Genomic DNA, 21,815 nt, shown 5'->3' with positions numbered 1-21,815 from the left:
GGAATCTCGGGCCCCTTCCCCGTGGGTTAGCTCCTGGGCAGCTGCTGCAGAGCCAGCCGGGATTGCCGAGAGCTGGCTGAGGTTGAACCTCCAGGGGCAGCCGACTTTCCCTCCCCTGGTTCCACCATCCAGTCCCAGGAGAGCACAGCGTCCATGAGCCAGGAACCTGGGGCGGGGGTGAGGGTCGGGAGGGAGCCAAGAGGTGCACCGAATGCAGGACCAGAAGAGGTGTGGTCCGGGACATTCCCTGCGCCGCTGGCGTGAGGTTCTGCAGAGAGAGATTTTCCTGGGAGAGAGCTATGCTGAGGGCTGCGACAGATCTGAAGTCAGGCCAGGCCAGGCCTTGCCTGAGTGTTCAAGACAAAAAACGGCTCCGACACTTGTTAAAATGGTAAAGAAGAGCTTGCTCAGGACTAGTGCAACAGGTGTCAGGACTGGCTCAGTGGAGAAAGAGATTGGGCTTGACTCCAGATACAGCAGACAGCTGGGGATTTACAGCCAAGGGGCAGAGCGAGGGAGGCAGTGGATGGAAAATTACTAAGAGGAAAGGAGGTTAGGAGGACTCTTGCTAAACCGGCTTAACAGGACTCTTGCAGAAGGCAGTCAGGGTGACCAGACATCAAGGGTTAAGGAGGCGAGTTTGATTAGATACCAAGGGTACTCAGATATCGGGGAGGGGGGGGGGTTCTTGCCAAACTAAGTCAGCAGGATTCTTGCTAAAAATGGGGGTCGGCAAATCAAAGACAGGGCCTCAGGAAGAAGCCTAGGCAAAAAGGGGGCTCAGAGGAACCCGTCTACAGTCTGGTCAAGGAGAGAGTCTTTGTCAGTAGTTCTCAGGGCTTTGTGTCGGGGCGCTGCTCCCCCACTGCCTCTGACAAGCCTGATGAACAGGGAGGGGCACGGGAGGGCCCCGACCCAGGACCACAGTGTCCCGCCCAACACCCAGGAGCCCAGCTCCCCATCTCCCTCCCGCAGGCGCTCTCCGTCCTACATCGTCTGCAACACCACGTCCTCAGATGAGGTGCTGGAAATGAAGGTGATGGTGCAGGTGGACAGGGCCAAGATCCACCAGGACCTGTTTTTCCAGTACGTGGAGGATCCTACCATCGTGCGGATCGAGCCCGAGTGGAGCATCATCAGGTAGGGCCTGCCCTGACCTTGGGCTTCCCTCCTCGACCCTCAAAAGCCAAGGGGAGTTCTGGGGCCCAGTCCTGCCATGGGGACTGATGAACTGGGGGTGGTGGTTCAGAGCACCCGCCCAGGTCAGACCCTCCTGCCGGGGCTCCCTCCTTCCACCGAAAGCACTCTGAGCAGGACCCGGCCCTGGGGGCCGATTTGAGGATTGCTGGGCACATTAGGAGGCCAGAAGGTGCTACAGAGGGCATCCTGATGGCAAGGCCCCTGTTGATCATGGGGAAACTGCTGTATCAGGGGCCTCGGGGGGAGTGGACTTGGGGTCAGAAGGAGTGGGTGCAGCCTAGCTCCACTGCTTAGCAGCCAAGTGACCTTAAACATTAGTTAACCTCCCCGGATCCAGGGTTTCTCACCAGTCAACTCCCTCGCGGGACACTGAGAGGGTTACGTGAGGTACAAACACCCAGTGCAGCGCCTGGCTCGTCTCCCCTCCCTCCTCACCCCCTCTGCCCCACCCCTACACATGCCCCGTCCTCAGCCCTCCCCACCGTCTGCTTCAGCTCTGGAGGATGTGTGGGGTCAGGAGAGGGGGCAGAGCATGATGTGGTCACCACAAGCTGAGATGGGGGTCAAGGACGAGTCCAGTCCGGAGAGCAAGCTTGTAAACCAGGGTCAGCAAACTCCAGCTGGGGGGCCAAATCTGGCCGTCCGTCTGCTTTCATAAATAAAGTTTTATTGGAACACGGCCATGCTCATCCAAATATGTTTTGTCTTTGCTGCTTTCTCACCACTGCAGCAGAGCTGAGTAACTGTGACAGACCATATGGCCCCAGTGAGCCTAAAATATTTACTGTCTGGCCCTTGACAGAAAGAGTTTGCCACCGGGCCTTACACCCAAACAAAAGGCAGCCTTTGGGAGATGCAGCTTGGTTGTCCTCAGCAGTTAGTCTCTAAGGCCCAAGCCTTATAAGCTTTAGCCGTGACCTGAAAGCAGAGAAATATAAGACAGAGAGGGGCAGAGAGCCTGTAAAAGCTAGTCCAGGATTTGCCCCCAGGGCCTGGTGAGTCCAGGAAGTTGGCACGGCCCCCTGTGCTTAGGCAAACTCTATGGCTCCCGAAGGCGTTCACAGCCTGGTTTAATTCAGTCCTTCCTCGTGTCACTGGCACAGAAATAGAGGTGTTGTCCCTCCTGGCACTCGGCAGTCACCCCCAGTCACGCTCACATCAAGAGGGAGGCTGGAGGTGCGTTCTGAGTGGGCCGGGGCTCCAGCGGTTTCACTGCAGTTAACGGAGTCTGGGATGGGGTGGGGCTCTGCAGAAACGTGGCTTTACACTGCTTGCAACAGCCTGGGTTACTGATGAATGGCGATGGGTGTTGGGGGCGTTCGATAAACGTGTGTCGAATTGATGACCGAGAAGATCGGGAGATGGCTGGACACCAGAAGCTCATTCGCCAACACTCCCAGGGCCGAGAGACTCTCTGGGTTTCGAGGAAATCTTCCTGCATGTGCATACGTGGGGTGGGGATGTGCTTCAGAGGGGACCGCTGGAGGGCGAGAGGAAGGGAGGGCAGGAATGGCGTGTAAAGGGGGGCAGGTGGATAGAGGGGTAGAGATGAATGGGGCTGTCAAGGACTCTTTACCCACAAGCTTATAACCACTTACCTGTTTTAAATAGATTCTTCTCAGTGATACTCCCCTGATTGCAGATAACATAATTCATCACCTCCCTTTGAGTAGCCCCCAAGGAAGCTAGCCTCCATCCCATGCCAGCTTCTCAGTGGCCCTGAAGATAGGACAGTGGCGTCCAGGTTTCCATTGAAAAGCTACCCAAAGACGAGTTTCCTAATCGCTCGGCGTTAGCAGTCCTCTGGCTGACTCCCCAGGGTGCGAGAGTCCTGGAGCATTTCATATTTGCATTCTTACAGGAGGTTCCTGAGTGGCTGGGCCTTGGCCTTTCCCAAGTCCCAGCCGACTGAAGCCTCTAAGGTAGAAATTTGTGGTATGATTGTCCTGGGGGAGGAGGCTGTGCTCAGACTTCTGAGGGTCTGGTGGAGGGTGGTCTGGAGCGAGGCTTCCCTTGGGCCAGGGCCAGGGTGAAGAAAATTCCCTGAGACTGGGGAGGGCAGGGAAAGAGACGCTGGGAGACTGCAGAGAAGCAGCTGGCTCAGGTCAGGAGGCCTCGGGGGGCCAAGAGGGCCGTGCTACAGGCCCAGCCTCCGTAGAGTGTCCACGCTCCGAATGAGCTCAGTGCAGGATGGCCGCGGACATCTGGTCATCACTGTCTCCCCCTCGGCTGCTGAGAGCTCGTCCTTATTATTATGCAGTCAGCTTGTCATCTTGTCCCCGTGAATGTTATCCTGCCCCCCGGTTATCATTGTCTTCAATGCTGGAGTTCAGCCTGATAGATCATCATCATCATCGTCGTCATCAAGTACTGTTGCTATTCCTATCCCTGTGTTTACACGCCTCCTTCTTTCTTCCCCATCAGTGGGAACACACCCATCGCCGTGAGGGGGACTCACCTGGACCTCATACAGAACCCCCAGATCCGTGCCAAGCACGGAGGGAAGGAGCACATCAATGTGAGTCCGGGACTGGTGGGGCTCACGGGGGGCTGTCCACTCGGCGCGTGGCTGCCCTAAAGGGTGTGGGCTCTCCGAGGGCTCAGGCAGGCTCACCCCAGACACCGATGACCCATCGCGTGTGACGCCCCGGACACTGGGATGGCGGGATGGGGGAGCAGACATGAGGCCATTTCTACACTCTGGGGTACAGGCATGCAGGAGCAATCTCTTCTGGGTTTCTGGGGTTTCTTATTCTTAATAAGGGATGGAAGACCTTTATTCTTCCATCCTCTGACCCCCAGTGCCATAGAGATAGCTTAGAGATACCCTAGTGCCTGCCATGGGCAGGGCAGAGGTAGGTGTCAGCTGCAGAGCTTGTCCTTGAGTGCCCAGGTTGTGTGGTCCTGACTCCACTGGAGCTGTGGGGATCCACCCATGACTGTCCCGTGTCAACACCACGCTGTACGACGGCACCGAGGGAGAGCCGGCGGGTGTCTGGGGCTGCAGGTGTGCGGAGACATGCCACATAGTCCTCCCTGTCCGGCTCCACCCCAGCTCTGCGAGGTTCTGAACGCTACTGAGATGACCTGCCAGGCTCCTGCCCTCGCTCTGGGGCCCGACCACCAGTCTGACCTGACGGAGAGGCCCGAGGAGTTTGGCTTCATCCTGGACAATGTCCAGTCCCTGCTAATCCTTAACAAGACCAACTTCACCTACTACCCCAATCCTGTGTTTGAGGCCTTCGGTCCCTCAGGAATCCTGGAGCTCAAGCCCGGCACACCCATCATCCTAAAGGTAGAGTGAGATGGGAGGAAGGAGGCCGCTGTATGCAAGGGGAGGCTTTCCAAGTCACAGAAGGAGGCCACAAGTCATGGGCTTCTGCCAGATCTTGTGGCCGGTGTCATTAGCTAGCAGAGGTTGTGTTATAGCCCAGACTATGGTAAATGTGCTCTTTGAGTTGGTATTGAGAGGTGCACTCTCTTTAGGGGCCACAGAAACCTGGTCAAGGCAGCTGGATCCACCCTGGCCATCTGACTCCCAGCTTTGGCCCCTGAGTCCAGGACTTGGGAGGTCAAAGGCTCATACTGCTTCCTCCTGTGCAGCCCTTTGCAAACCACCTTACAGGGCTTCTTTGGAGCATGGGTAGCAAATTAATTTTAACTCATGACAATTTGAAGCAACTGGTAGTGACTGATTACAGCTCTGTGTTGAGAAGGATTCTGAAGCTGCATTTGGGACAAGCTGAAAAGAGTGCCTTGATTATTGATTTCCCACTGAGGAAGGGGGAATAGTAGTATAGGTGTTGTGAATTTTTTGGACTTATTAGGGAAGGTGGCCTCTCCACCAGCTCCCCAGAAGGATGGGACCTCCAGGTGGGAGGACATGTCAGCCAGCCGGTAGCTGTGCTCCTGACTCTGGGGTGGGCACTTCGGCTTTCCTGTCCATGCAGGGCAAGAACCTGATCCCGCCTGTGGCTGGGGGCAATGTAAAGCTGAACTACACCGTGCTGGTCGGGGAGAAGCCATGCACCGTCACAGTGTCGGATGTGCAGCTGCTCTGCGAGTCCCCCAACCTCATAGGCCGGCACAAAGTGATGGTGAGGCTGGCGGGACTCTACCCTGGATGGGCAGGCACTATGGATGCGGTGGGGTGAGCGGTCCAGCTCCATCCTGGGCCACCAGGGCTTTCTGGGAGGGGATTCTGGCCTTCTTGAACTTTCCTCCTGGCTCTCCCACACTCCCAGTTCCTTCTCCTCGTCCCACTTCGGACTTCTTTCTTCCGCATTGTCATTCTTTCCATACTGGCTGGTGCTACAGTAAGGACAATGCGAAACAGCATTCAGTGATGCACTGTATCACCTGTTAGAGGCAAGAGACCCTTCCAGGAGAGGACCATCGTTGACCCGGGCAGGACATAATATCACGTCCTGTGCCTTTGTCATCTGTCCTCACAATGGGATGAGTCTTCGGGGATCCAGACTTTGATGGCACGTAGGCTTTCTTAGATCCCAGTTGAGTGCTGTTTCCTCATGAAGACAACCGAGTTCACTCCCGAATAATATAATGTGTGGTTTTCCCAGTTGTGGGGGTGGCCTGCGCTGAGCTGTTCACCCCCAGTCCCTCCACCCCAGGTGCCCTCTCGTCTGCTTTTACAGCCAGTGATGACTCTCCTCCCTGGAGCCATTTCCCTCACGCGACCCTGGTCACCAGCTCACTGGTGGCTTGGGACCCTTGCCTAGGATGTTCTGTGCCCCCATCCAGCTCCGTCTCCCCCCGCGTGTCCCCCCAGGCCCGAGTCGGTGGCATGGAGTACTCCCCGGGGATGGTGTACATTGCCCCGGACAGCCCGCTCAGCCTGCCCGCCATCGTTAGCATCGCCGTGGCCGGCGGCCTCCTCATCATCTTCATCGTGGCCGTTCTCATCGCCTACAAACGCAAGTCCCGGGAGAGCGACCTCACGCTGAAGCGGTTGCAGATGCAGATGGACAACCTGGAGTCCCGCGTGGCCCTGGAGTGCAAAGAAGGTCCGTAGTGGCGGGGGGCTGGGCGCGCGTGCGTGTGCGTGCGAGCGCGTGCATCTCAAACACCCGCAGCGGTGGGCGGCGCTGGGCCTGCGTCTCCCGCCTCCAGAATCTCTACCTCAAGTCAGGCCGGGATCATTTCAGACCCCACTAGAGCCGTGTCCAGCCCAGGATCCCGGCCGGGTGAGTTTTGCCCTCTCCTCTGGGGGAGACCCGGAGGGGCCCTTCCATGACGCACTCAAGCAGTCTTCAGCTGTCTTCTTTCAGAAGGAAGGTGAGGCTGGAGGGCTGATCTGAGACTTAGAGGAAAGAGCGTTTCACAGCTTGTATTTTAAAAAATTACCAACACCACCATGAAGTGAAATCAGCCGCACTAAATCCAAGAGGGAAATGTAGAAGTCAGACTCTTGTCACTCCCAGGATATCATTCGTGAGTCACCCTGGGAGGGTCTGAGCTGATTCTTTGTGTAGATTCACACGCGGCGTAATCAGCCTGTACCTGGGGCTCCGGCGTTCCCACCAGGGAGGCCGTGGCTCTCTAATGGGGAAGCGGGTCCCTTCCATCCTCTCTCCACATCCTTAGCTGTCAACACAGCATCGCCTTGTGGGACTGTTAATTACTGCCTTTTATTATATTTACGCTGCTTAATTTTTTTCTCTGCAATGTACTCTTCCCTCTAATTAGGTGTAGTGATTAGAATCTCTTTTATGTGCCAGGCCTGAAGCCTTGAATGTCGGAGGCGCTCAGTGACTTGAAGGAAAGCTGCAGACCTATAAAAAGCTAGCTCCCTCCTTTTCCTCCCCGCCAGCTGAGCACCCCAACTGGGAGGGGGCGGCGGGGGCAGTTTGAAGCCAGGTTCCTCTTGGAACGTTCCAGAGAAGAAGGAATTAGCAGTCACAAAGGGGGTCCTGACTCGGGGACACCAGGGGAGGGCCTTGGCTTCTAGCTCGGGAGAGGCTGTCTCACGTGGGTGGGAAGAGAGATGATAGAGCAAAGGATACGTAGGATTCGCCTTGAAAGTGTTTTCCAGAGGCGCCCAGAGCTGGCTCTTGAACGCTGAAAGGGCAGCCTGGGTCCAGGGAAGGTGACTTCCCGAAGCCTTGACGGTGAGTCAGGCCGTCAGCCACATACAGACTCGGAAGAGGCCCAGCCTGGCCCCCTCACAAGGCCCGACCTTTGGATGTATAAACACACACACATGTGTGCACATGTGCCCACAGACACTGACACACACTCAGGTGGTCACTCATGCCCTCACACTCACCTTTGCACGCATGCCCGTGCACACATTCCCACAAACACACACGCACGTGTGTTTCTCACTCAGCACACACGAGTTCTCATCAGGGTTTTTGGTGACGGTACATGCCAGAAAGGCTCACTGACTCCCCTTTCACACATATTAGTGTAGGTTCCACTCAGATGTGTTAGGGTTACTCTACCTTCGGAGTCACTTTTCTTGACAAGGTCCCCCCGCGTCAGTGTGAGCAGAGATGCAGAAAGAGAGCAGCACAGGGGGTTCTGCAGCAGCCTCTCCAGGGGTGCCGGCGCCGTCCCCATTGTCAAACCAGAAGCCCTGGTACCCTCAAGGCCCGGAGACCCAGGGTCCCCATGCAGGACGTCAGCACCGCAGGGTGTGGTGGGGTCCTGCCGACAGCAGCTGGGCGGCCGCGTTGTGGTCGTGTCGTCAGCAGAGACCACTGGGTGCAGGGCTGGCTTTTCGAGGGCCCTGGAGCTACATTGGGCTTGTGAATTTCTTCTGAGCCCACAAAGTAGTTTTTCCCTATTCTTGTCTATGTAAATAGAAAGAAGTATTGTTTAGTCAATATCCACTGGCTGTTCTTTGCCGGCATGTATTAATCCATCTTGTGTGTGTGTGTGTGTGTGTGTGCTTGTGTGTGTGCTTGCATGCATGTGTGTACATGTGCATTTGCATGTGCTAAGGGAAAAAATGGGAGAAGGAAGGGCTGACATTACCTCTGACAACCTCCCAGGGTGGAGGGCTGTACCCAGGACAGAGAGTGATCACACGGCTGTGTAACAGTGGGTTCGTGTGTGGAACTTTCTCGAGGCGGGGGTGGTCTTGCAGCTTTGTGACCATGCCGGAGGCCTGGGCTGTCTCCGCAGACAGCGGTACCTATATGCAGATCGTAATTCACCATTGAGTAGCATGACCTTGAGAAAGGAAGGACAAAGAGACAGCCTGCATATTTATTCAGAGGGATATATATCAGTGGGGCAAGAGCCTTCATCTGGCCCCATTTGGTGGTTTGATGGCTCTGGTAAGCTGCGTGGCCAAGAACTGGGACTTCAGAAGAAATAGTTCTTAACTCCTATAAGGAAACCCACTGTAAAACACAGAATCTGAAACAGACTCTCCATCACTGGAACCGCCCCCTTCACTCCCTGTGTCCTTCGATATCACCCCTAACCCCCAGCATATTTTGCAAGCCATAGCCCTCATCTTCAGAGGGGGAGGCCCTCCTGGCCCCAGCAGCAGCTGGGACAGATCTGTGGACAGCCTGACCCCCATTCATGTTTTGGAAGGGATTTGGCCCAAGACAAGCTTCCTTGTGCTGCATCTTTCTCCCATACCTATATCGTTCACCTCAGCTACGTAAAACATCCCCCTCCTCCTCATTCCTGCGCTACTTCGGTCCATTGTGCAGGTCTCCGGGGCCCTGGGAGAGGGTTCTGAGTGTTCCGAGGCAGCGTAGCTCTTGGGCCCCATCCAGCAGTCTTACGGGCTTGTCTTTGTGCCAGCCTTTGCCGAGCTGCAGACGGACATCCACGAGTTGACCAGTGACCTGGACGGAGCCGGGATTCCCTTCCTGGACTACAGAACCTACACTATGCGAGTGCTGTTCCCGGGAATTGAAGACCACCCTGTCCTCCGGGACCTCGAGGTGAGAAGCAGTTACTGTGGCCGAGTCCTTTCCCATTGCAGTGTTAGTGCAGAGAGAGACAGTGGTGACCAAGTCTAGCCGCCTCATTCAGAGGAGGGTCAGCTGAGGCCAGGGAGGGGACGAGACTTGCCCAAGGGGTGGTGCCAGTGTGCCCCGCCGTCGGTGCCAGCCCGTCCTTCGGGAGGAAAGGGAACTCAGAGCAGAGGTGGGAGTAGGGCTTTGGGTCTTCGGGGGTCATAAATCCCTTGAGAATTGGATGGAAGCTGAAGACCCTCTCCTCAGAAAAACCGTCCATAGACACAGAAACGGGAAATCTGGCAAACAATGTAGGAAGTTCACGGACCCTTGTTTAAGAAACCACAATATAAGGGGTTTCACTGCTTAGTTGGTGCTCAGTAAATAAATTTGGGAAAGATAAGGGCTGCGCTCAGGAGGAAGGTGGGAATGTGAATGATAAGAACACCACTGCCTTTGTACCAGCAGGGACCTCATCTTGTGAACATTTTATCCCACTTAGTGTCTAGCATAGTGTCTGGCTTAAGCATATATTCATATTATGCTTTGTTCTGAAAGGGATTTGGAATGACTTATAAATACCAGAGAAATGCAAAAAATATAAATGAGGAAACCAGGGCACAATAATAATCATAAGGAATAATTACCCTGAGTTGACTGCTGACTAACATCCTGGTCCAGTTTTCAGTACTTTACACGTGTGCATTGATTTAACCTCCCAAGAGCCCTCCAAAGCAGGTACACTCATTTCACAGGTGAAAATACTAAGGCCACACAACTGGGAGGGAGTGGGGCAGGGATCTGGGTCCAGCAGGGAGACTCCAGAGTCTATATTCCTAAGGACAAGCCTGTGCACGTGACTTCTGAGGGGCTGTGTCCATGTCATGCCCTACGGCTCTGGAGACTTATTTGGATGGATCAAAAATCTTTGGCCAAAACACCACGGAAAATAAGACTTGATTCCATATTTATATTGTCCGTAACATAGAAACAGACCTGTCACTCCGGATTTGCACAGTTAAGCAGGTACTGGCCCCCTGGGAATGTCTGCATGGGTTCTCCAAGGGGACGTAGAGGCTGTGTCCCTCTGCAGGAAATGCAGCAAGTCCCCAGGGCCCTTGGGGCCCCCCCCCACATTTCTCCAACTTGATTGTGGAATGAAGAGTGTGTGTGTGTCTCTGTGTGTGTGTGTGTGTGATTTTTGTGTAGACTGTGCATACCTTATTTATCTTTGTAATTCTGGCTTCCAGCAGAGTACTTGGCACATAGTAGGCATGCAGGAAGTGTTGAATGATTTGAATAAATGAATGTCTGTGTGTCTGCCTGAATTAGGGTGGAAATGGCAGTCCTAGGAAGGGAAGTTGTGTTTGAACATCCCCACACCCCTCAAAATAAGAATTCAGCTAGGATGAGTATATAAAGTTATTCTCTCTTTTTCATTAGCTCAAAATTCCAAATAGATTTGCTTTAATCATTTAACCTTTTTTTTTAACATCTTTATTGGAGTATAATTGCTTTACAGTGGTGTGTTAGTTTCTGCTGTATAACAAAGTGAATCAGCTATACGTACACATATATCCCCGTATCTCCTCCCTCTTGCGTCTCCCTCCCACCCTCCCTATCCCACCCCTCTAGGTGGTCACAAAGCACCGAGCTGATCTCCCTGTGCTATGCAGCTGCTTCCCACTAGCTATCTATTTTACATTTGGTCGTGTATATATATCCATAAGCATTTAACTTTTAAATCAGCTTTTCTGAGACCATTTCCAAGCTGGCATCCCTGTAGGGCAGCCTGAATACCTTGGAGCGGGCTGGGAGACAGCCTTCTCCCACACAAGGTGTTTTCTTGATGGACACACACACGCTCCACACTGCTTTCCCAACCAGTCCTATGGCCCGTATTGTAAATCATGCCACGTCCTATCGTGTGGTCTTGTTTCTCATTTGATCCCGTTTATCTTATGGCTTTCCCACCTGCCCTTGCATCTCCGTAGATGTTTAGATTCTCAGGCCTGACTTGGCACTGATGTAGTGCACACCCAAGGGCAGTGCACTCGCAAGGGCTGCCCAGGGCGGTGGAGGGGAGCTCCAGGGCTCATCCTCCCACAGGATGCTGTGGGAAGGTGCAGGTTGAACACGGCACCGCTCCAGACGGCACCGACCATATGCAGCATTTCCTGGACGCATGCAGTGCGCGACCTGCCTCCCTGTCTCTAGCAGCCCTCTTTGCCCGAGACCAGCATCCTAATGATTCCCTCTCACTGCCTTTCTGAACTGTACCAGGCCCCTTGCTGAAAGCTGGTGGCATCCCTACCCAGCGGCACTTCCTCGGGCCTTTCCTCTAGGGCTAGTTTTCTGAGAGAAACTGCTGCCCAACTCCTAGCCTTAATCCTCAGCAAGGTGCACAGCCCAGGAGCCCTGCCCAGCAAGCTGGGCTCAAAAGACAGAAGCCCTGGGCACCCTCAGAGCGCTGCTCGGAGCCAGCTCCCTCCTCCACTGTGTGCTGCCCTGGCCCTGCCTGCCTTGTTCCCAGGCCTCTGAGGCACCCCTCACCAGAGGCTTCTGGGGCTGCAGAGTGAACTGCAGCAGACTCCTACCCCTGCCCGGAAAGCTTCAGGAGCCCTTGTTAGGTACGGTCCAGAGACCCACAGTGTCTTCACTTCACAGGGACACCGCCCACCCCGCAGGCTGGACACACACTCACCAGGGCACGTCCAGAGCTGCACCACCAGGAGTCTCTGACGCCCCTTCCCCGCCCATCGGTCAGGGGCTGTGGGATGAACTCAGCCTTTGGAGGGCTGCCCAAGAAAGCCTCTGAGAATCGGGGCTGCTGGGTTCTGATGATCACCTGACCAGCCTGTATGGCTCCCCAGATGCTCCCTGGGTGGACGCCTCACCTATGCCCGAGACTGTTCCCACGGCCCCCGTTACAAGTCACATCACGTCCTACCGTGGCCTTATTCCTCATCTGGCACGTTAAAATTTCCCCTCAAACCTGAGGCTTCTCTCTTGTCCTTGCCTTTATCACAAGGGCAGACTTTCTCGTCCCATCCTCCTGCTCAGGATGGAGTTAACAGTCAGCTTCACCGATTTCCCTGAGTTGGAGACCACGAGACGGCTAATTGTCAGGCACGGGCTCTGAATCAAGCAGGTCACACAGATTTTTTTAAGTTCTGGTAAAATATATATAACATAAAATTTACCGTTTCAGCTGTTTTTAAGTGTACAGTTCAGTGGCATTCAGTTCACGCACATTACTGTCTGTCACTACAGTCCATCTCCAGAACTCTTCCATCTTCCCCAGCTGAAACTCTGTACCCAATGAACAGTAACTCCCCATTCCCCCTCCCCTGCAGCCCCTGGCAACCACCATTCTACTTTCTGTGTCTGTGAACTTGGCTAATCTGGGTACCTCACATAGGTGGAGTCATACAGTATTTGGACCTTTGTGACTGGTTTATTTCACTTAGTAAAATGTTTTCAAGGTTCATCCTTGTTGTACCATGTGACAGAATTTCTTTCCTTTTAAGACTGAATAATAGCCCCTTGTGTGTATAGACCACATTTTATTTATCCATTCATCTGTCTATGGATACTTGGGCTGCTTCCACCTTTTGGCTAGTGTGATAATGCAGCTATGAACACGGGCGTACAAATATCTGTTTGAGCTCCTGCTTCCATCTTTTGGGGTATATACCTACAATATAAGACTTTTTCATTTCCATTGAACTCATTAATTTCTTACAGACAGAAATCAACTTTTACTGTTCCACATTAGCTTGGGACTATGTGAGATCCAGCCTCCTATGTAAGATCCAGAGATCTTGTGTGGATAGTTCTTTTCTTATGTGTTTCCAACCTCTCCCTGCCATGGGAATAGTTTCTCTCTATTGGTTTTCTGGGTTTGGAAACATTGCTAGGGAAGCCGTTGACTAATCTAAAGCGGGGTTTGCACCTTTTCAGGCACTGGGATGGGCATGGTAGGTGCGTGTGAAGAAGATGGGGTCCTCTGGCTTTAGGCTGTCCTGGAGGTTAGGCCACCAGGCCTCTCTTCCGTGACCATCTGGTGCAGTCTGGGCATTTGGGTGAGGGGTTGCCCAGGCACTGATCACACACCAGTCCTTCCAAGACAGAGAGCAAACAGTAACCACACACCTCATTTTCTACCTATATCATTGCCTCCTAAACTCTAACCTATTGGGTTACAATGAAAATTTACTATCCAGTTTTATACTCGCAGACTTCAGCTAAATTATCGAACCGTCTGGTGAATAAAGAAAGTCTTGTTTCAGGGTGCCATCTGCTTAGGGAGTAGGGGTGGCAAGTTACAAAAGGGAACTGTTCTGGATACTCTCTATCAAGACACTTCACTCCATCTCCTCTTCCTAAAAGGGGGAGAAAATGCCTACTTTCCACACCCAGACACTGTGCCAATGCATTAGGTACCTTGGAAACTCTGGGGCAAAAGGGATCAGTGAAAACAGCCAATGGAGGAGTGGCAGGTAATAAAACTCCTGCTGTTTAAGTGCGCTCTGTGTGTGCCAGGCACTTTACATACATTATCTTATTTAATGTTCTTAAAACGTTATGACATAGGCACTCATATTCTCATTTTATAGATGAGGTAATAGAACCCGGAGGTGACAGAGCTTTCCTCCATGTAGGAGTCTGTTAGTCTCTGATTCCAAAACCCATGCTGCTACAGGGATGCTCTTTCCCTGCAGGTAGCTTTCCTAAACCTTCCTTCCCAGGGCCCTGAGCCTTGCTGCCCAGAAGGACGTGCAACCAGGCCAGGGAGTCCAGAGCACATCCTCCTCCTCCTCTCCAGGTGTCACAAGCCAAGCCTGCACTTGGCTCCCCTGCCCTCGATGGATGGCCACCTGAGCTCCAGGAGGCCCTGCACGGGGCGCTGCAGGGACTCAGAGCTGGCTTTCAGTCACCTCCCAGGCCCAGGGGTAGGCGAGACAGGCCAAGGATGCGGAGGATGGACGGGCGCTCAGGAGCCAAGCAAGCTGGGGTTTGGCAATCCAGCCCCACCCTCCACCAGCTGGCTGGCCTTGGGAAGCCACAGTAGCTTCCCTGAGAGGCTGTTAAAAGAGGGTCACGAGACAGCTTCATTGGACCAATGTGTACAGTGTGCCAGGACTGTCATTTGCCCATGGCGGGAGCCCAGGAAGTGGCATTGTCTCTTATTATCAGGACAAATTAGAGAAATGTCTTCTGAGAGGTCTGAAGGAGAGGGGAAGTAAAACGTGTACGCCTGCGTGGGAGGGGCTGTCTCGGAGTGGGGTCTGGGCAGTAGGAGACAGACGTCTGGGCAGGTTGAGGCCCCGCGCAGTGGCACAGTGAGCTGGCCATGTCTCCCTTGCTCTTCCCTCAAGAGCCGCCGTGGAGTGGGGGACTAGGGGGGCCAGGCAGGAGGGAAGCCAAAGCTGGAGACCTTGGGGAACCAGAGGGTCGCCAGGAGGGGCTGTGCTGAGAGCCAGGAGGAATCGCAGGTGGCCTGGCCGGCACCACCCTGGCTCTGGTGAGCTCTGCTCTCTCGTGAGAACTGCCTGGAGAGGTACCAGCCTTCCGTGTACCAGCACAGCTGTGTACCAGCACAGCGGCAAAGGAAATGCGGACGGACCTGTTTTGGAAACATGCGTGTTCCTGACCTGTGGGAGCTGCTGATGCCAGGCAACGGGGGTTCGATGTGAGTGCCTCTCTGGAGAGTTCAGGGGTCCCCCCACTGAAGGGGCCTTGAGACTGTTGGCTGACCGTCGGAGGGCAGGGCCTGGGTCTGCCTGGACTCCGCTGCAGCCAGCGCCTTGCCCCGAGCCCGGAACACAGGCTGGCACCGTACATGAGTGGCATGGGCTTTCCGGCTCTGCATCTTCTGGCTTCGTGGGCCTTGGCAAACAGGGTTTCTCTGGCAACTTCCATCCTCCCCAGTTTAAAATCCTTAGAGTGAAGCAGGATGAAATTGCTGCCATTCCGTAACTGGACTGTGATGGTGCTGAGGCTTTTCACACACCTTGTTCCGTGCTCTCAGGAGTCCCGGGAGGGGGCAGGACACGGTGCCAGCTGCCCAGTTCATGGCCCGGCTCTGACACTTCTCTTGGGATCTGGGGAAAGTTCCTTATCCTCGTGGGACCCTGGGGTAATAATGGCACCTACCTCGTAGGCTGTTGGGTGGATTACATGGGTCAGTATTTCTAAAGCATGTGGAACTGTGCTTGGCATAGAGTAAGGTCTGTATACGTATTAGCTGCAGTACCTTCGTGTTGTTGATAAAGGAACTGAGTCTCCTAAGGGTCCTGCAACTCACAAACAACTGTGATGAAGTTAATGCAAGCTCAACGGGCTCTGAAACTGTGTTCTTTACTGCTCCATACGGGGCACTCCTTCCCAAGGACCTGGTGCATTTACCCTCCCTGGGACACATCCCTCAAGATGAGGCTTCGATGGCACCTCCTTTGGACGCCCCCCCCTCCTCCAGCATGCCGCTTCCCACCAGATGCCCTGCTCCGTGTTCTCAGAGGGCCTTCCCTCCAGGGCAGAGGCTGTGCTTCATTTTTTAAGTGAACTTTTTGTTTTAATGGAAGTATACAGACAGAGCAATGCACAAATTATCAGAACACAGCTCAGCGCATTTTCCCCGTGTGAACACAGCCATTAAGCCAGCATACAGATCGAGAAGCAGAACATTACCAGCCTCCCAAAGTCCCCCTGTGCCCCTTTCCAGTCACAGCCGCCCCCAGAAAACCCTTTTTTTCCCATTATTGATGAATTTTAATCGTTTTTCTTAAATCTGGATTTAAATGGTATTGTCCAGTATGCTCTCTATTGTGCCTGGCTTTTTTCTTTCAATATGTTTGCAAGATTCATCCCTGTTATTGTGAGTAGCAGTGGGTCCTCCATCCCTGTTGCTGTGAACTGCACTGCAGTTCCTGGAGCCCCCCTATTGTTCCTGGAGCTGTGGTTGTTTCCCATTTGGGGCATGACGCATGGTGCCGCCGTACCTATTCTCGTGCATCTCAGAGACACATCCTCCATGCATAGCTCAGTCGCTGGCTCGTGTTTGCTGAGTGGATGGTACACCCTTGCACCCTTGCACGGACCTCCCAGTGAACAGAAGATGCAGGCAGGAAGACAAAACCTTCTTCCTCCCCTTTCCCTGCATGGAGCAGGGTCTCAAAAGGAATCCCTAAGAAAACATCAGATGCTAGAGTTAGGGAGTGCCTGAGAGGCTCTTGGGCTTAAGCTTTCCCTTTTTGCAGGTGAATGAACTTGGGCCCCCAGAGAAGTAAAGGGATTTGTCCAAGCTTATATGGCATGGGGATGTCGGAGCCCACGTGGAACCCAGAAGTCCTGACTCTGAGGCCACTAGTCTGTCAACAGGACCCCTAGGGCCAGAGACAGGTCAGCATTAGGTTAGCCAGAGGCCCAGGTTTGGTGATCCCCCAGCAAGGGTGTCACTCACAGCAGCCCCGACCTCCTGGAGTCCCTACTTGGGACTGTGATGGTGGTCTCCAGTGGCGTGGGGTCCCCTTGTCAACGCCATGCTAATGATGACGTTCTCTCTGTCTGTAGAGACAGTGACCTGCCTCGTGGGCTGTGATGGAGGTTAGGTAGACACCAAATGTGGCGCCTGGCTCTAGATAAGGACTTGGTGGCATCAGCCAGGTGGCCTGTCGTGGGTGAATGGGAGGGTGGGAGGGTCAACAGTGTGCACGGCCCACCCGGTGGGGTGTCCCTGGGGCCCCACCTCGGGCGGCAATTAAGACCCCCGCACCCCGGGGTCTCCCCCGCAGGTCCCGGGCTACCGGCAGGAGCGCGTGGAGAAAGGCCTGAAGCTCTTCGCTCAGCTCATCAACAACAAGGTGTTCCTGCTGTCCTTCATCCGCACGCTGGAGTCTCAGCGCAGCTTCTCCATGCGTGACCGCGGCAATGTGGCCTCGCTCATCATGACGGTGCTGCAGAGCAAGCTGGAGTACGCCACTGACGTGCTGAAGCAACTGCTGGCTGACCTCATAGACAAGAACCTGGAGAGCAAGAACCATCCCAAGCTGCTGCTCAGGAGGTAGGGGTGCGGCCCCAGGGGCCCCGACCCAGCCCAGCACAGCGGCCTGGCCCTCCTGCCCTTGGAGACCAGGGCAGGGCTCCCAGGAGCAGCCAAGCCCCCCAAGGTCAGGTACTGACCTGGCCAGAGGCCAGGGTGCACTGCATGCCCTCTTAGAAGAACCTGTCCATCATATTGGTGCCTCTGACTCAACCACGGCCCATCTGCTCACCCTGTGGTTTTTCTTCTGCCCCTAAATCCACTTTCCATTCTCCTCCCTCCGCTCTAACCCTCCCCTGATTTGACCCTCTCTGTCAGAGGTTTTCTCTTGGGCACTCTTCAGAGGCCATCTTTCCATCCCCTCACCTTATCTAAGTCAGGGCTTGAATCAGGAGAGATACCTCAGGGCCCCTCTGGGAACCCACCTCAGCATCTCAAGTTGGGAAACTTCAGCCCCTGCACCTCTCACTGCTGTCCGGTAACAGGAACAGAAGCATCACCTGAGAGGTTGTTGGAAAGGCAGAATCTCAGGTGCCACCCGACACCTACTAGATCAGAATCAGCATTTTAGCGAGAAACCTAGGGGATCTGAATGTGTAGTAAAGTTTGAAAAGCACTGGTCCAGTCTGTGTTTGAATTAGAGGTCTTTAGCGGCAACTTGCCTGATGCAACACAGCAAGTATTTCCTGGCCCCTGCTATGGGCTCTGCCCGGGTCCAGGGTCCACCTCTCAACACCGTGGGTTGCCTCATCCTCAACACTGTTGAAATCTGCACGGTCACGTGTGCAGACATAGCCATATCCCGTGGCTTTGCCTTATAGGAAATCGAGACCCTCTGCCTCTATCTGTGCTGCCATTCAAACTGTTCATGCACTTGAAGGCCATTTCTTCTCCAGGCTGTTACTCCAAAGCCTTTAGCCTTCGAAGAGATGAAGTTGGAAAACTCCCCCATCAGGCCATTACCTCCAATCCTCTGCCTGGACCACCCCATTTACCGTTTGCCTCTGCCTGTCCCCTGCCCTCCATCCTTGGTCTCTGAGTCTGAGGTAGGGCCTCCTGTTTGGTCCAGTGAGTAGACTTGGCTTTCTGAAGTGTTTACTTCAGGCTTTTTCCTGGTGCAGTGGGCACTGGCCTGCACAGCTGCAAAAGGCTGCTACATATAGGAGCACTCCTACGGCTTTGGAAACACCAAGGTAGATCATTCTGATTTCTGTTTTACTTTCCCCATGCAGCCACCCACCGGCATAATTCTAGGGTTGCCACCACCTGCCAGAACTCCCACCGACAGTTTCCCGGCGTGGTCTCGCTCTGTTTCTGTGTGTCCCCTCCTCTTGTCTTCCGTTTGCTCTCTCCCGGTTGCCCTCTCTCTCTTCTGCTCTCCTCCGTCTCCTTTTCTTCTTCTTGCCCTTGGCGCCCCCCCTCCTTTCAATAGTCTTCCTTCTTTTCTCAGCTTCATTTTGTGCTGGCAGCTGCCCAGCTGCATTGGGATTTTAGTTAGTAGTATCTTGTGGCAACTGCCACTTTCAACTCTATCCAGATGTACCTGGATGGGTGCTTTCTCTCGGGAGCTGGCCACACTCTTACCGCAAGGTTGAATGTAGTCTTTTTCTGAATGCACGCACCCAGACGTGTCCTTTGGTCCATAATGCTGCTGTGGTGTTTTCACTTCCAAAGTAAAAGAATAAACAGGTTTGGGTAGCAGCATGAAAGATGCAAATTAGACTCAAGAATGAACTCCCTGTCATTGCAAATAAAACACTAGGAAGGTTCCCAGGAGAAGTTCCAAAGTGCGTGGAAGCCTTTTAAAGAGGATAATTTGGGCATCTGTTGGAATGAGCTGGGTATCCAGCTCCATGTTACTACCTACTCTGGGAGTCTTTAGCTTAGGGGATGGGCTCAGTCTAGTCTATCTGGCCTTTCTCCATGACCCTCTTCTCCTGCCACCTTCTTTTCTATCCCTTGCCAAATGAGTATCTCCCAGATTTTTTTTTCTTTTCTTACCCCAAGGAACACACCTATCCTATAAAGGTCTCTAAGGCTATCACCAATGTGGTAGCTATGAGCCACATGTGACTATTTAAATCTAAGTTAATTTAAAGTAAATAAAATAAAAAATTCAGCTCCTCAGATGCACTAGCCACATTTCAAGTGCTCAGTAGGCCTCTGTGGCTGCTGGCTACCATGTTGGACAGCACAAAGTGCTATTGGGCTATTTCATCAACCCCGAAAGTGCTATTGGACAATTGGACAGTGCTGCTCTAACGCATTCTCACAGAAACTCACCCGGGAGCCTGCGCACAGAAGGTCATCTCCCCGCTTGGTAGGCAAAGCTTGTCTTATCATTATGGTGTGTCTAGGAGTCCAAGGAACTCAGGTATCCCTTAGGGTCTTAAGATTTGGCCTGAAAGCCTTAACCAGCAAGAGCCATGCAGATCCCCCTGCCCTCCCAGCCCCTGAGGTCTGACCAGCTGCCTCTGTCTTTGTCTTGCTCCGCTGGGTCCCTCTGTGACTGGTGCCAGGACTGAGTCGGTGGCTGAGAAGATGTTGACCAATTGGTTTACTTTCCTGCTCTACAAGTTCCTCAAGGTATGATTGGATTCTGGGGGCTCTCTGGGCCTACCTCAGTTTCCCCACCAGCCTGGGAATGAACCAGCATCCCCCCTATTCCCTCCATGGCCCCCAAGTCCACAGATGCTGGGGCCCAGCTCCTAGAACCCCGCCAAGAAGTGTTGTTTCCCTTGTCATGGAGGGGACAGGCTCCTGACCATCTCAGGAGGCAGAGACCCACGGTCAGGCCTGGCTTGAGAGGCACGGTCCCCACAGGCCGCTTTCTCACAGGTGAGGGGAGATGAGCCTCTGAGAAGACCCTGCATTCCCATTTCAAGCTGAAGACAAGTCACCCCTTTTTTCCCTCTTGCTCTCCTCCTGCCCCTCCGGCCCCAGACTTATTGAGGCTGATGAGGGTCCTGGGCAGGTACAGGAGCGCGTGTGGCGGCAGATAAGCCGAGGACATGCCTGGGAGGTGGAAGAGCTGCTTAGCCTCCAATTACTAACTTGTTTTCTAAGGAGTTCACGCCACCGAGGACTGACCTCTGTCTCTCTCTCTCTTTTTTTTTTTACATCTTTATTGGAGTATAATTGCTTTACAATGTCATGTTAGTTTCTGCTTTATAACAAAGTGAATCAGCTATACATATACATATATCCCCATAGCCCCTCCCTCTTGCGCCTCCTCCCTCCCACCCTCCCTAACCCACCCCTCTAGGACCTCTGTCTCTTGATAGGGCTGCAGAGAAAGCAGGGTGGAGTGAGGGCGGGGAGAGGGGCAGAGAGGGGGCCCGGGAGATGAAAAGAGAGCTCAAGAATGGCAGTGGGAAGGAGCCGGAGAAGAGAATTAAAACCGAGAAGTGGAAAGCAGCCCTTCGGAGAGGCAGAGGCTGGGGGAGGCCGGGCTCCGCACACCTGGGGCTCAGGGTCCACCCAGCACGGCTCTTCTCTGTGTCCAGGAGTGTGCCGGGGAGCCCCTCTTCTCCCTGTTCTGCGCCATCAAGCAGCAGATGGAGAAGGGGCCCATTGACGCCATCACGGGCGAGGCCCGCTACTCTCTGAGCGAGGACAAGCTCATCCGCCAGCAGATCGACTACAAAACTCTGGTAAGCCAGCCTCCCAGCTCCTCCCTGTGGCTCTGGTGGGTGGGTTCTGGCCCTGTGCAGCCCCTGCTCAGCCGAAGGGATGGTGGAAATGCTGATGACCATCCTCTCTAACACCTCTTTAACGCCACTGCTCTCAGCCACCTCTCTGGGTGCCCACTGCACGGGGCCAGCCTGGTGTTCCACCTGTGCCAGTCACTCCATCTGTGCCGGTCACCCCGACTTCCTTGTCCTAACATGCCAGGGCACCTGGATTTGAGGACCGCTGGCTCAGACACACCTGAGCAACAGCAAGAGACTGGTGTGCTTTCAGGCCGGTGCACTGGATTGTGGGGCAGTAACCCCTGGCCGACAGCTGGCTGACTGACCCCAGGGAATGAACTCCTTCTCAGCAGTTCTCCCAATGGAGAACCCACACTTTGCAGACCAGTTCCAAGCAGGTAGCACGTAGAGCACGAAAGAGGGGAAGCCAGAAGTGGTTGCTCGTGGTTCTGAAGCCCGCACCTACATGACCCGAGCTGTAGGATGGGAGGCCAGGCTGGCCTAGCGGTTTAAGGTGTTTGTCCAGGGAACAGGGGGATCCCCTCAGTCAAGGTTACACTCCCTTGCCTGCCAGAAACAGTCATCCTAGGAGGCAGCAAAGCTCAGCATTTAGGAGCACGGGGTTTGGAATCGGGCAGAGCTGGATTGGAGCTGTGACTCCTTCTGACCAGCTGGGGGATTTGGGGCTTAATCTCTCCAAGTTTGGGTTTTGTTTTTTTAATCTGAAAAAAAACCCAAGGATAATAATAAAAGAGGGATAATGACAGCATGTGCCTCCCGAAGGTGTCCAGAAGATGGAGTGGGATCTGGTGTACAAAGCCGGGAGCCCAGGGTCAGCCCGCTGCTGGCCCACAGGGGCTCTGCTTCCTCTTTCCCGCCATGACTGTCCGCTGGTGCCCACTGTCTCTCCAGGCGGGGGAGCTCACTCTTGGGCTT

General features: G+C 54.0%; 1 protein-coding gene across 2 annotated transcripts in view; it reads left to right on the top strand.

The window, feature by feature from the left end:
• Positions 1 to 21,815, top strand: part of PLXNA4 (plexin A4) — a 614,743-nt gene that overhangs the window by 557,218 nt on the left and 35,710 nt on the right. For both annotated transcript variants that reach the window (XM_081243430.1, XM_081243431.1), the window contains 9 exons: positions 976 to 1,140; positions 3,625 to 3,718; positions 4,256 to 4,495; positions 5,151 to 5,297; positions 5,990 to 6,224; positions 8,986 to 9,128; positions 16,940 to 17,208; positions 19,707 to 19,773; positions 20,694 to 20,840. In XM_081243430.1, coding sequence (XP_081099556.1) covers positions 976 to 1,140; positions 3,625 to 3,718; positions 4,256 to 4,495; positions 5,151 to 5,297; positions 5,990 to 6,224; positions 8,986 to 9,128; positions 16,940 to 17,208; positions 19,707 to 19,773; positions 20,694 to 20,840 — 1,507 coding nt within the window. The remainder of the gene's footprint in view (positions 1 to 975; positions 1,141 to 3,624; positions 3,719 to 4,255; positions 4,496 to 5,150; positions 5,298 to 5,989; positions 6,225 to 8,985; positions 9,129 to 16,939; positions 17,209 to 19,706; positions 19,774 to 20,693; positions 20,841 to 21,815) is intronic.

Source organism: Mesoplodon bidens, assembly GCF_964165515.1.
Source record: "Mesoplodon bidens genome assembly, chromosome: 9".
Taxonomy (NCBI): Eukaryota; Metazoa; Chordata; class Mammalia; order Artiodactyla; family Ziphiidae; genus Mesoplodon; species Mesoplodon bidens.
This window is presented reverse-complemented; position numbering and strand designations above follow the sequence as displayed.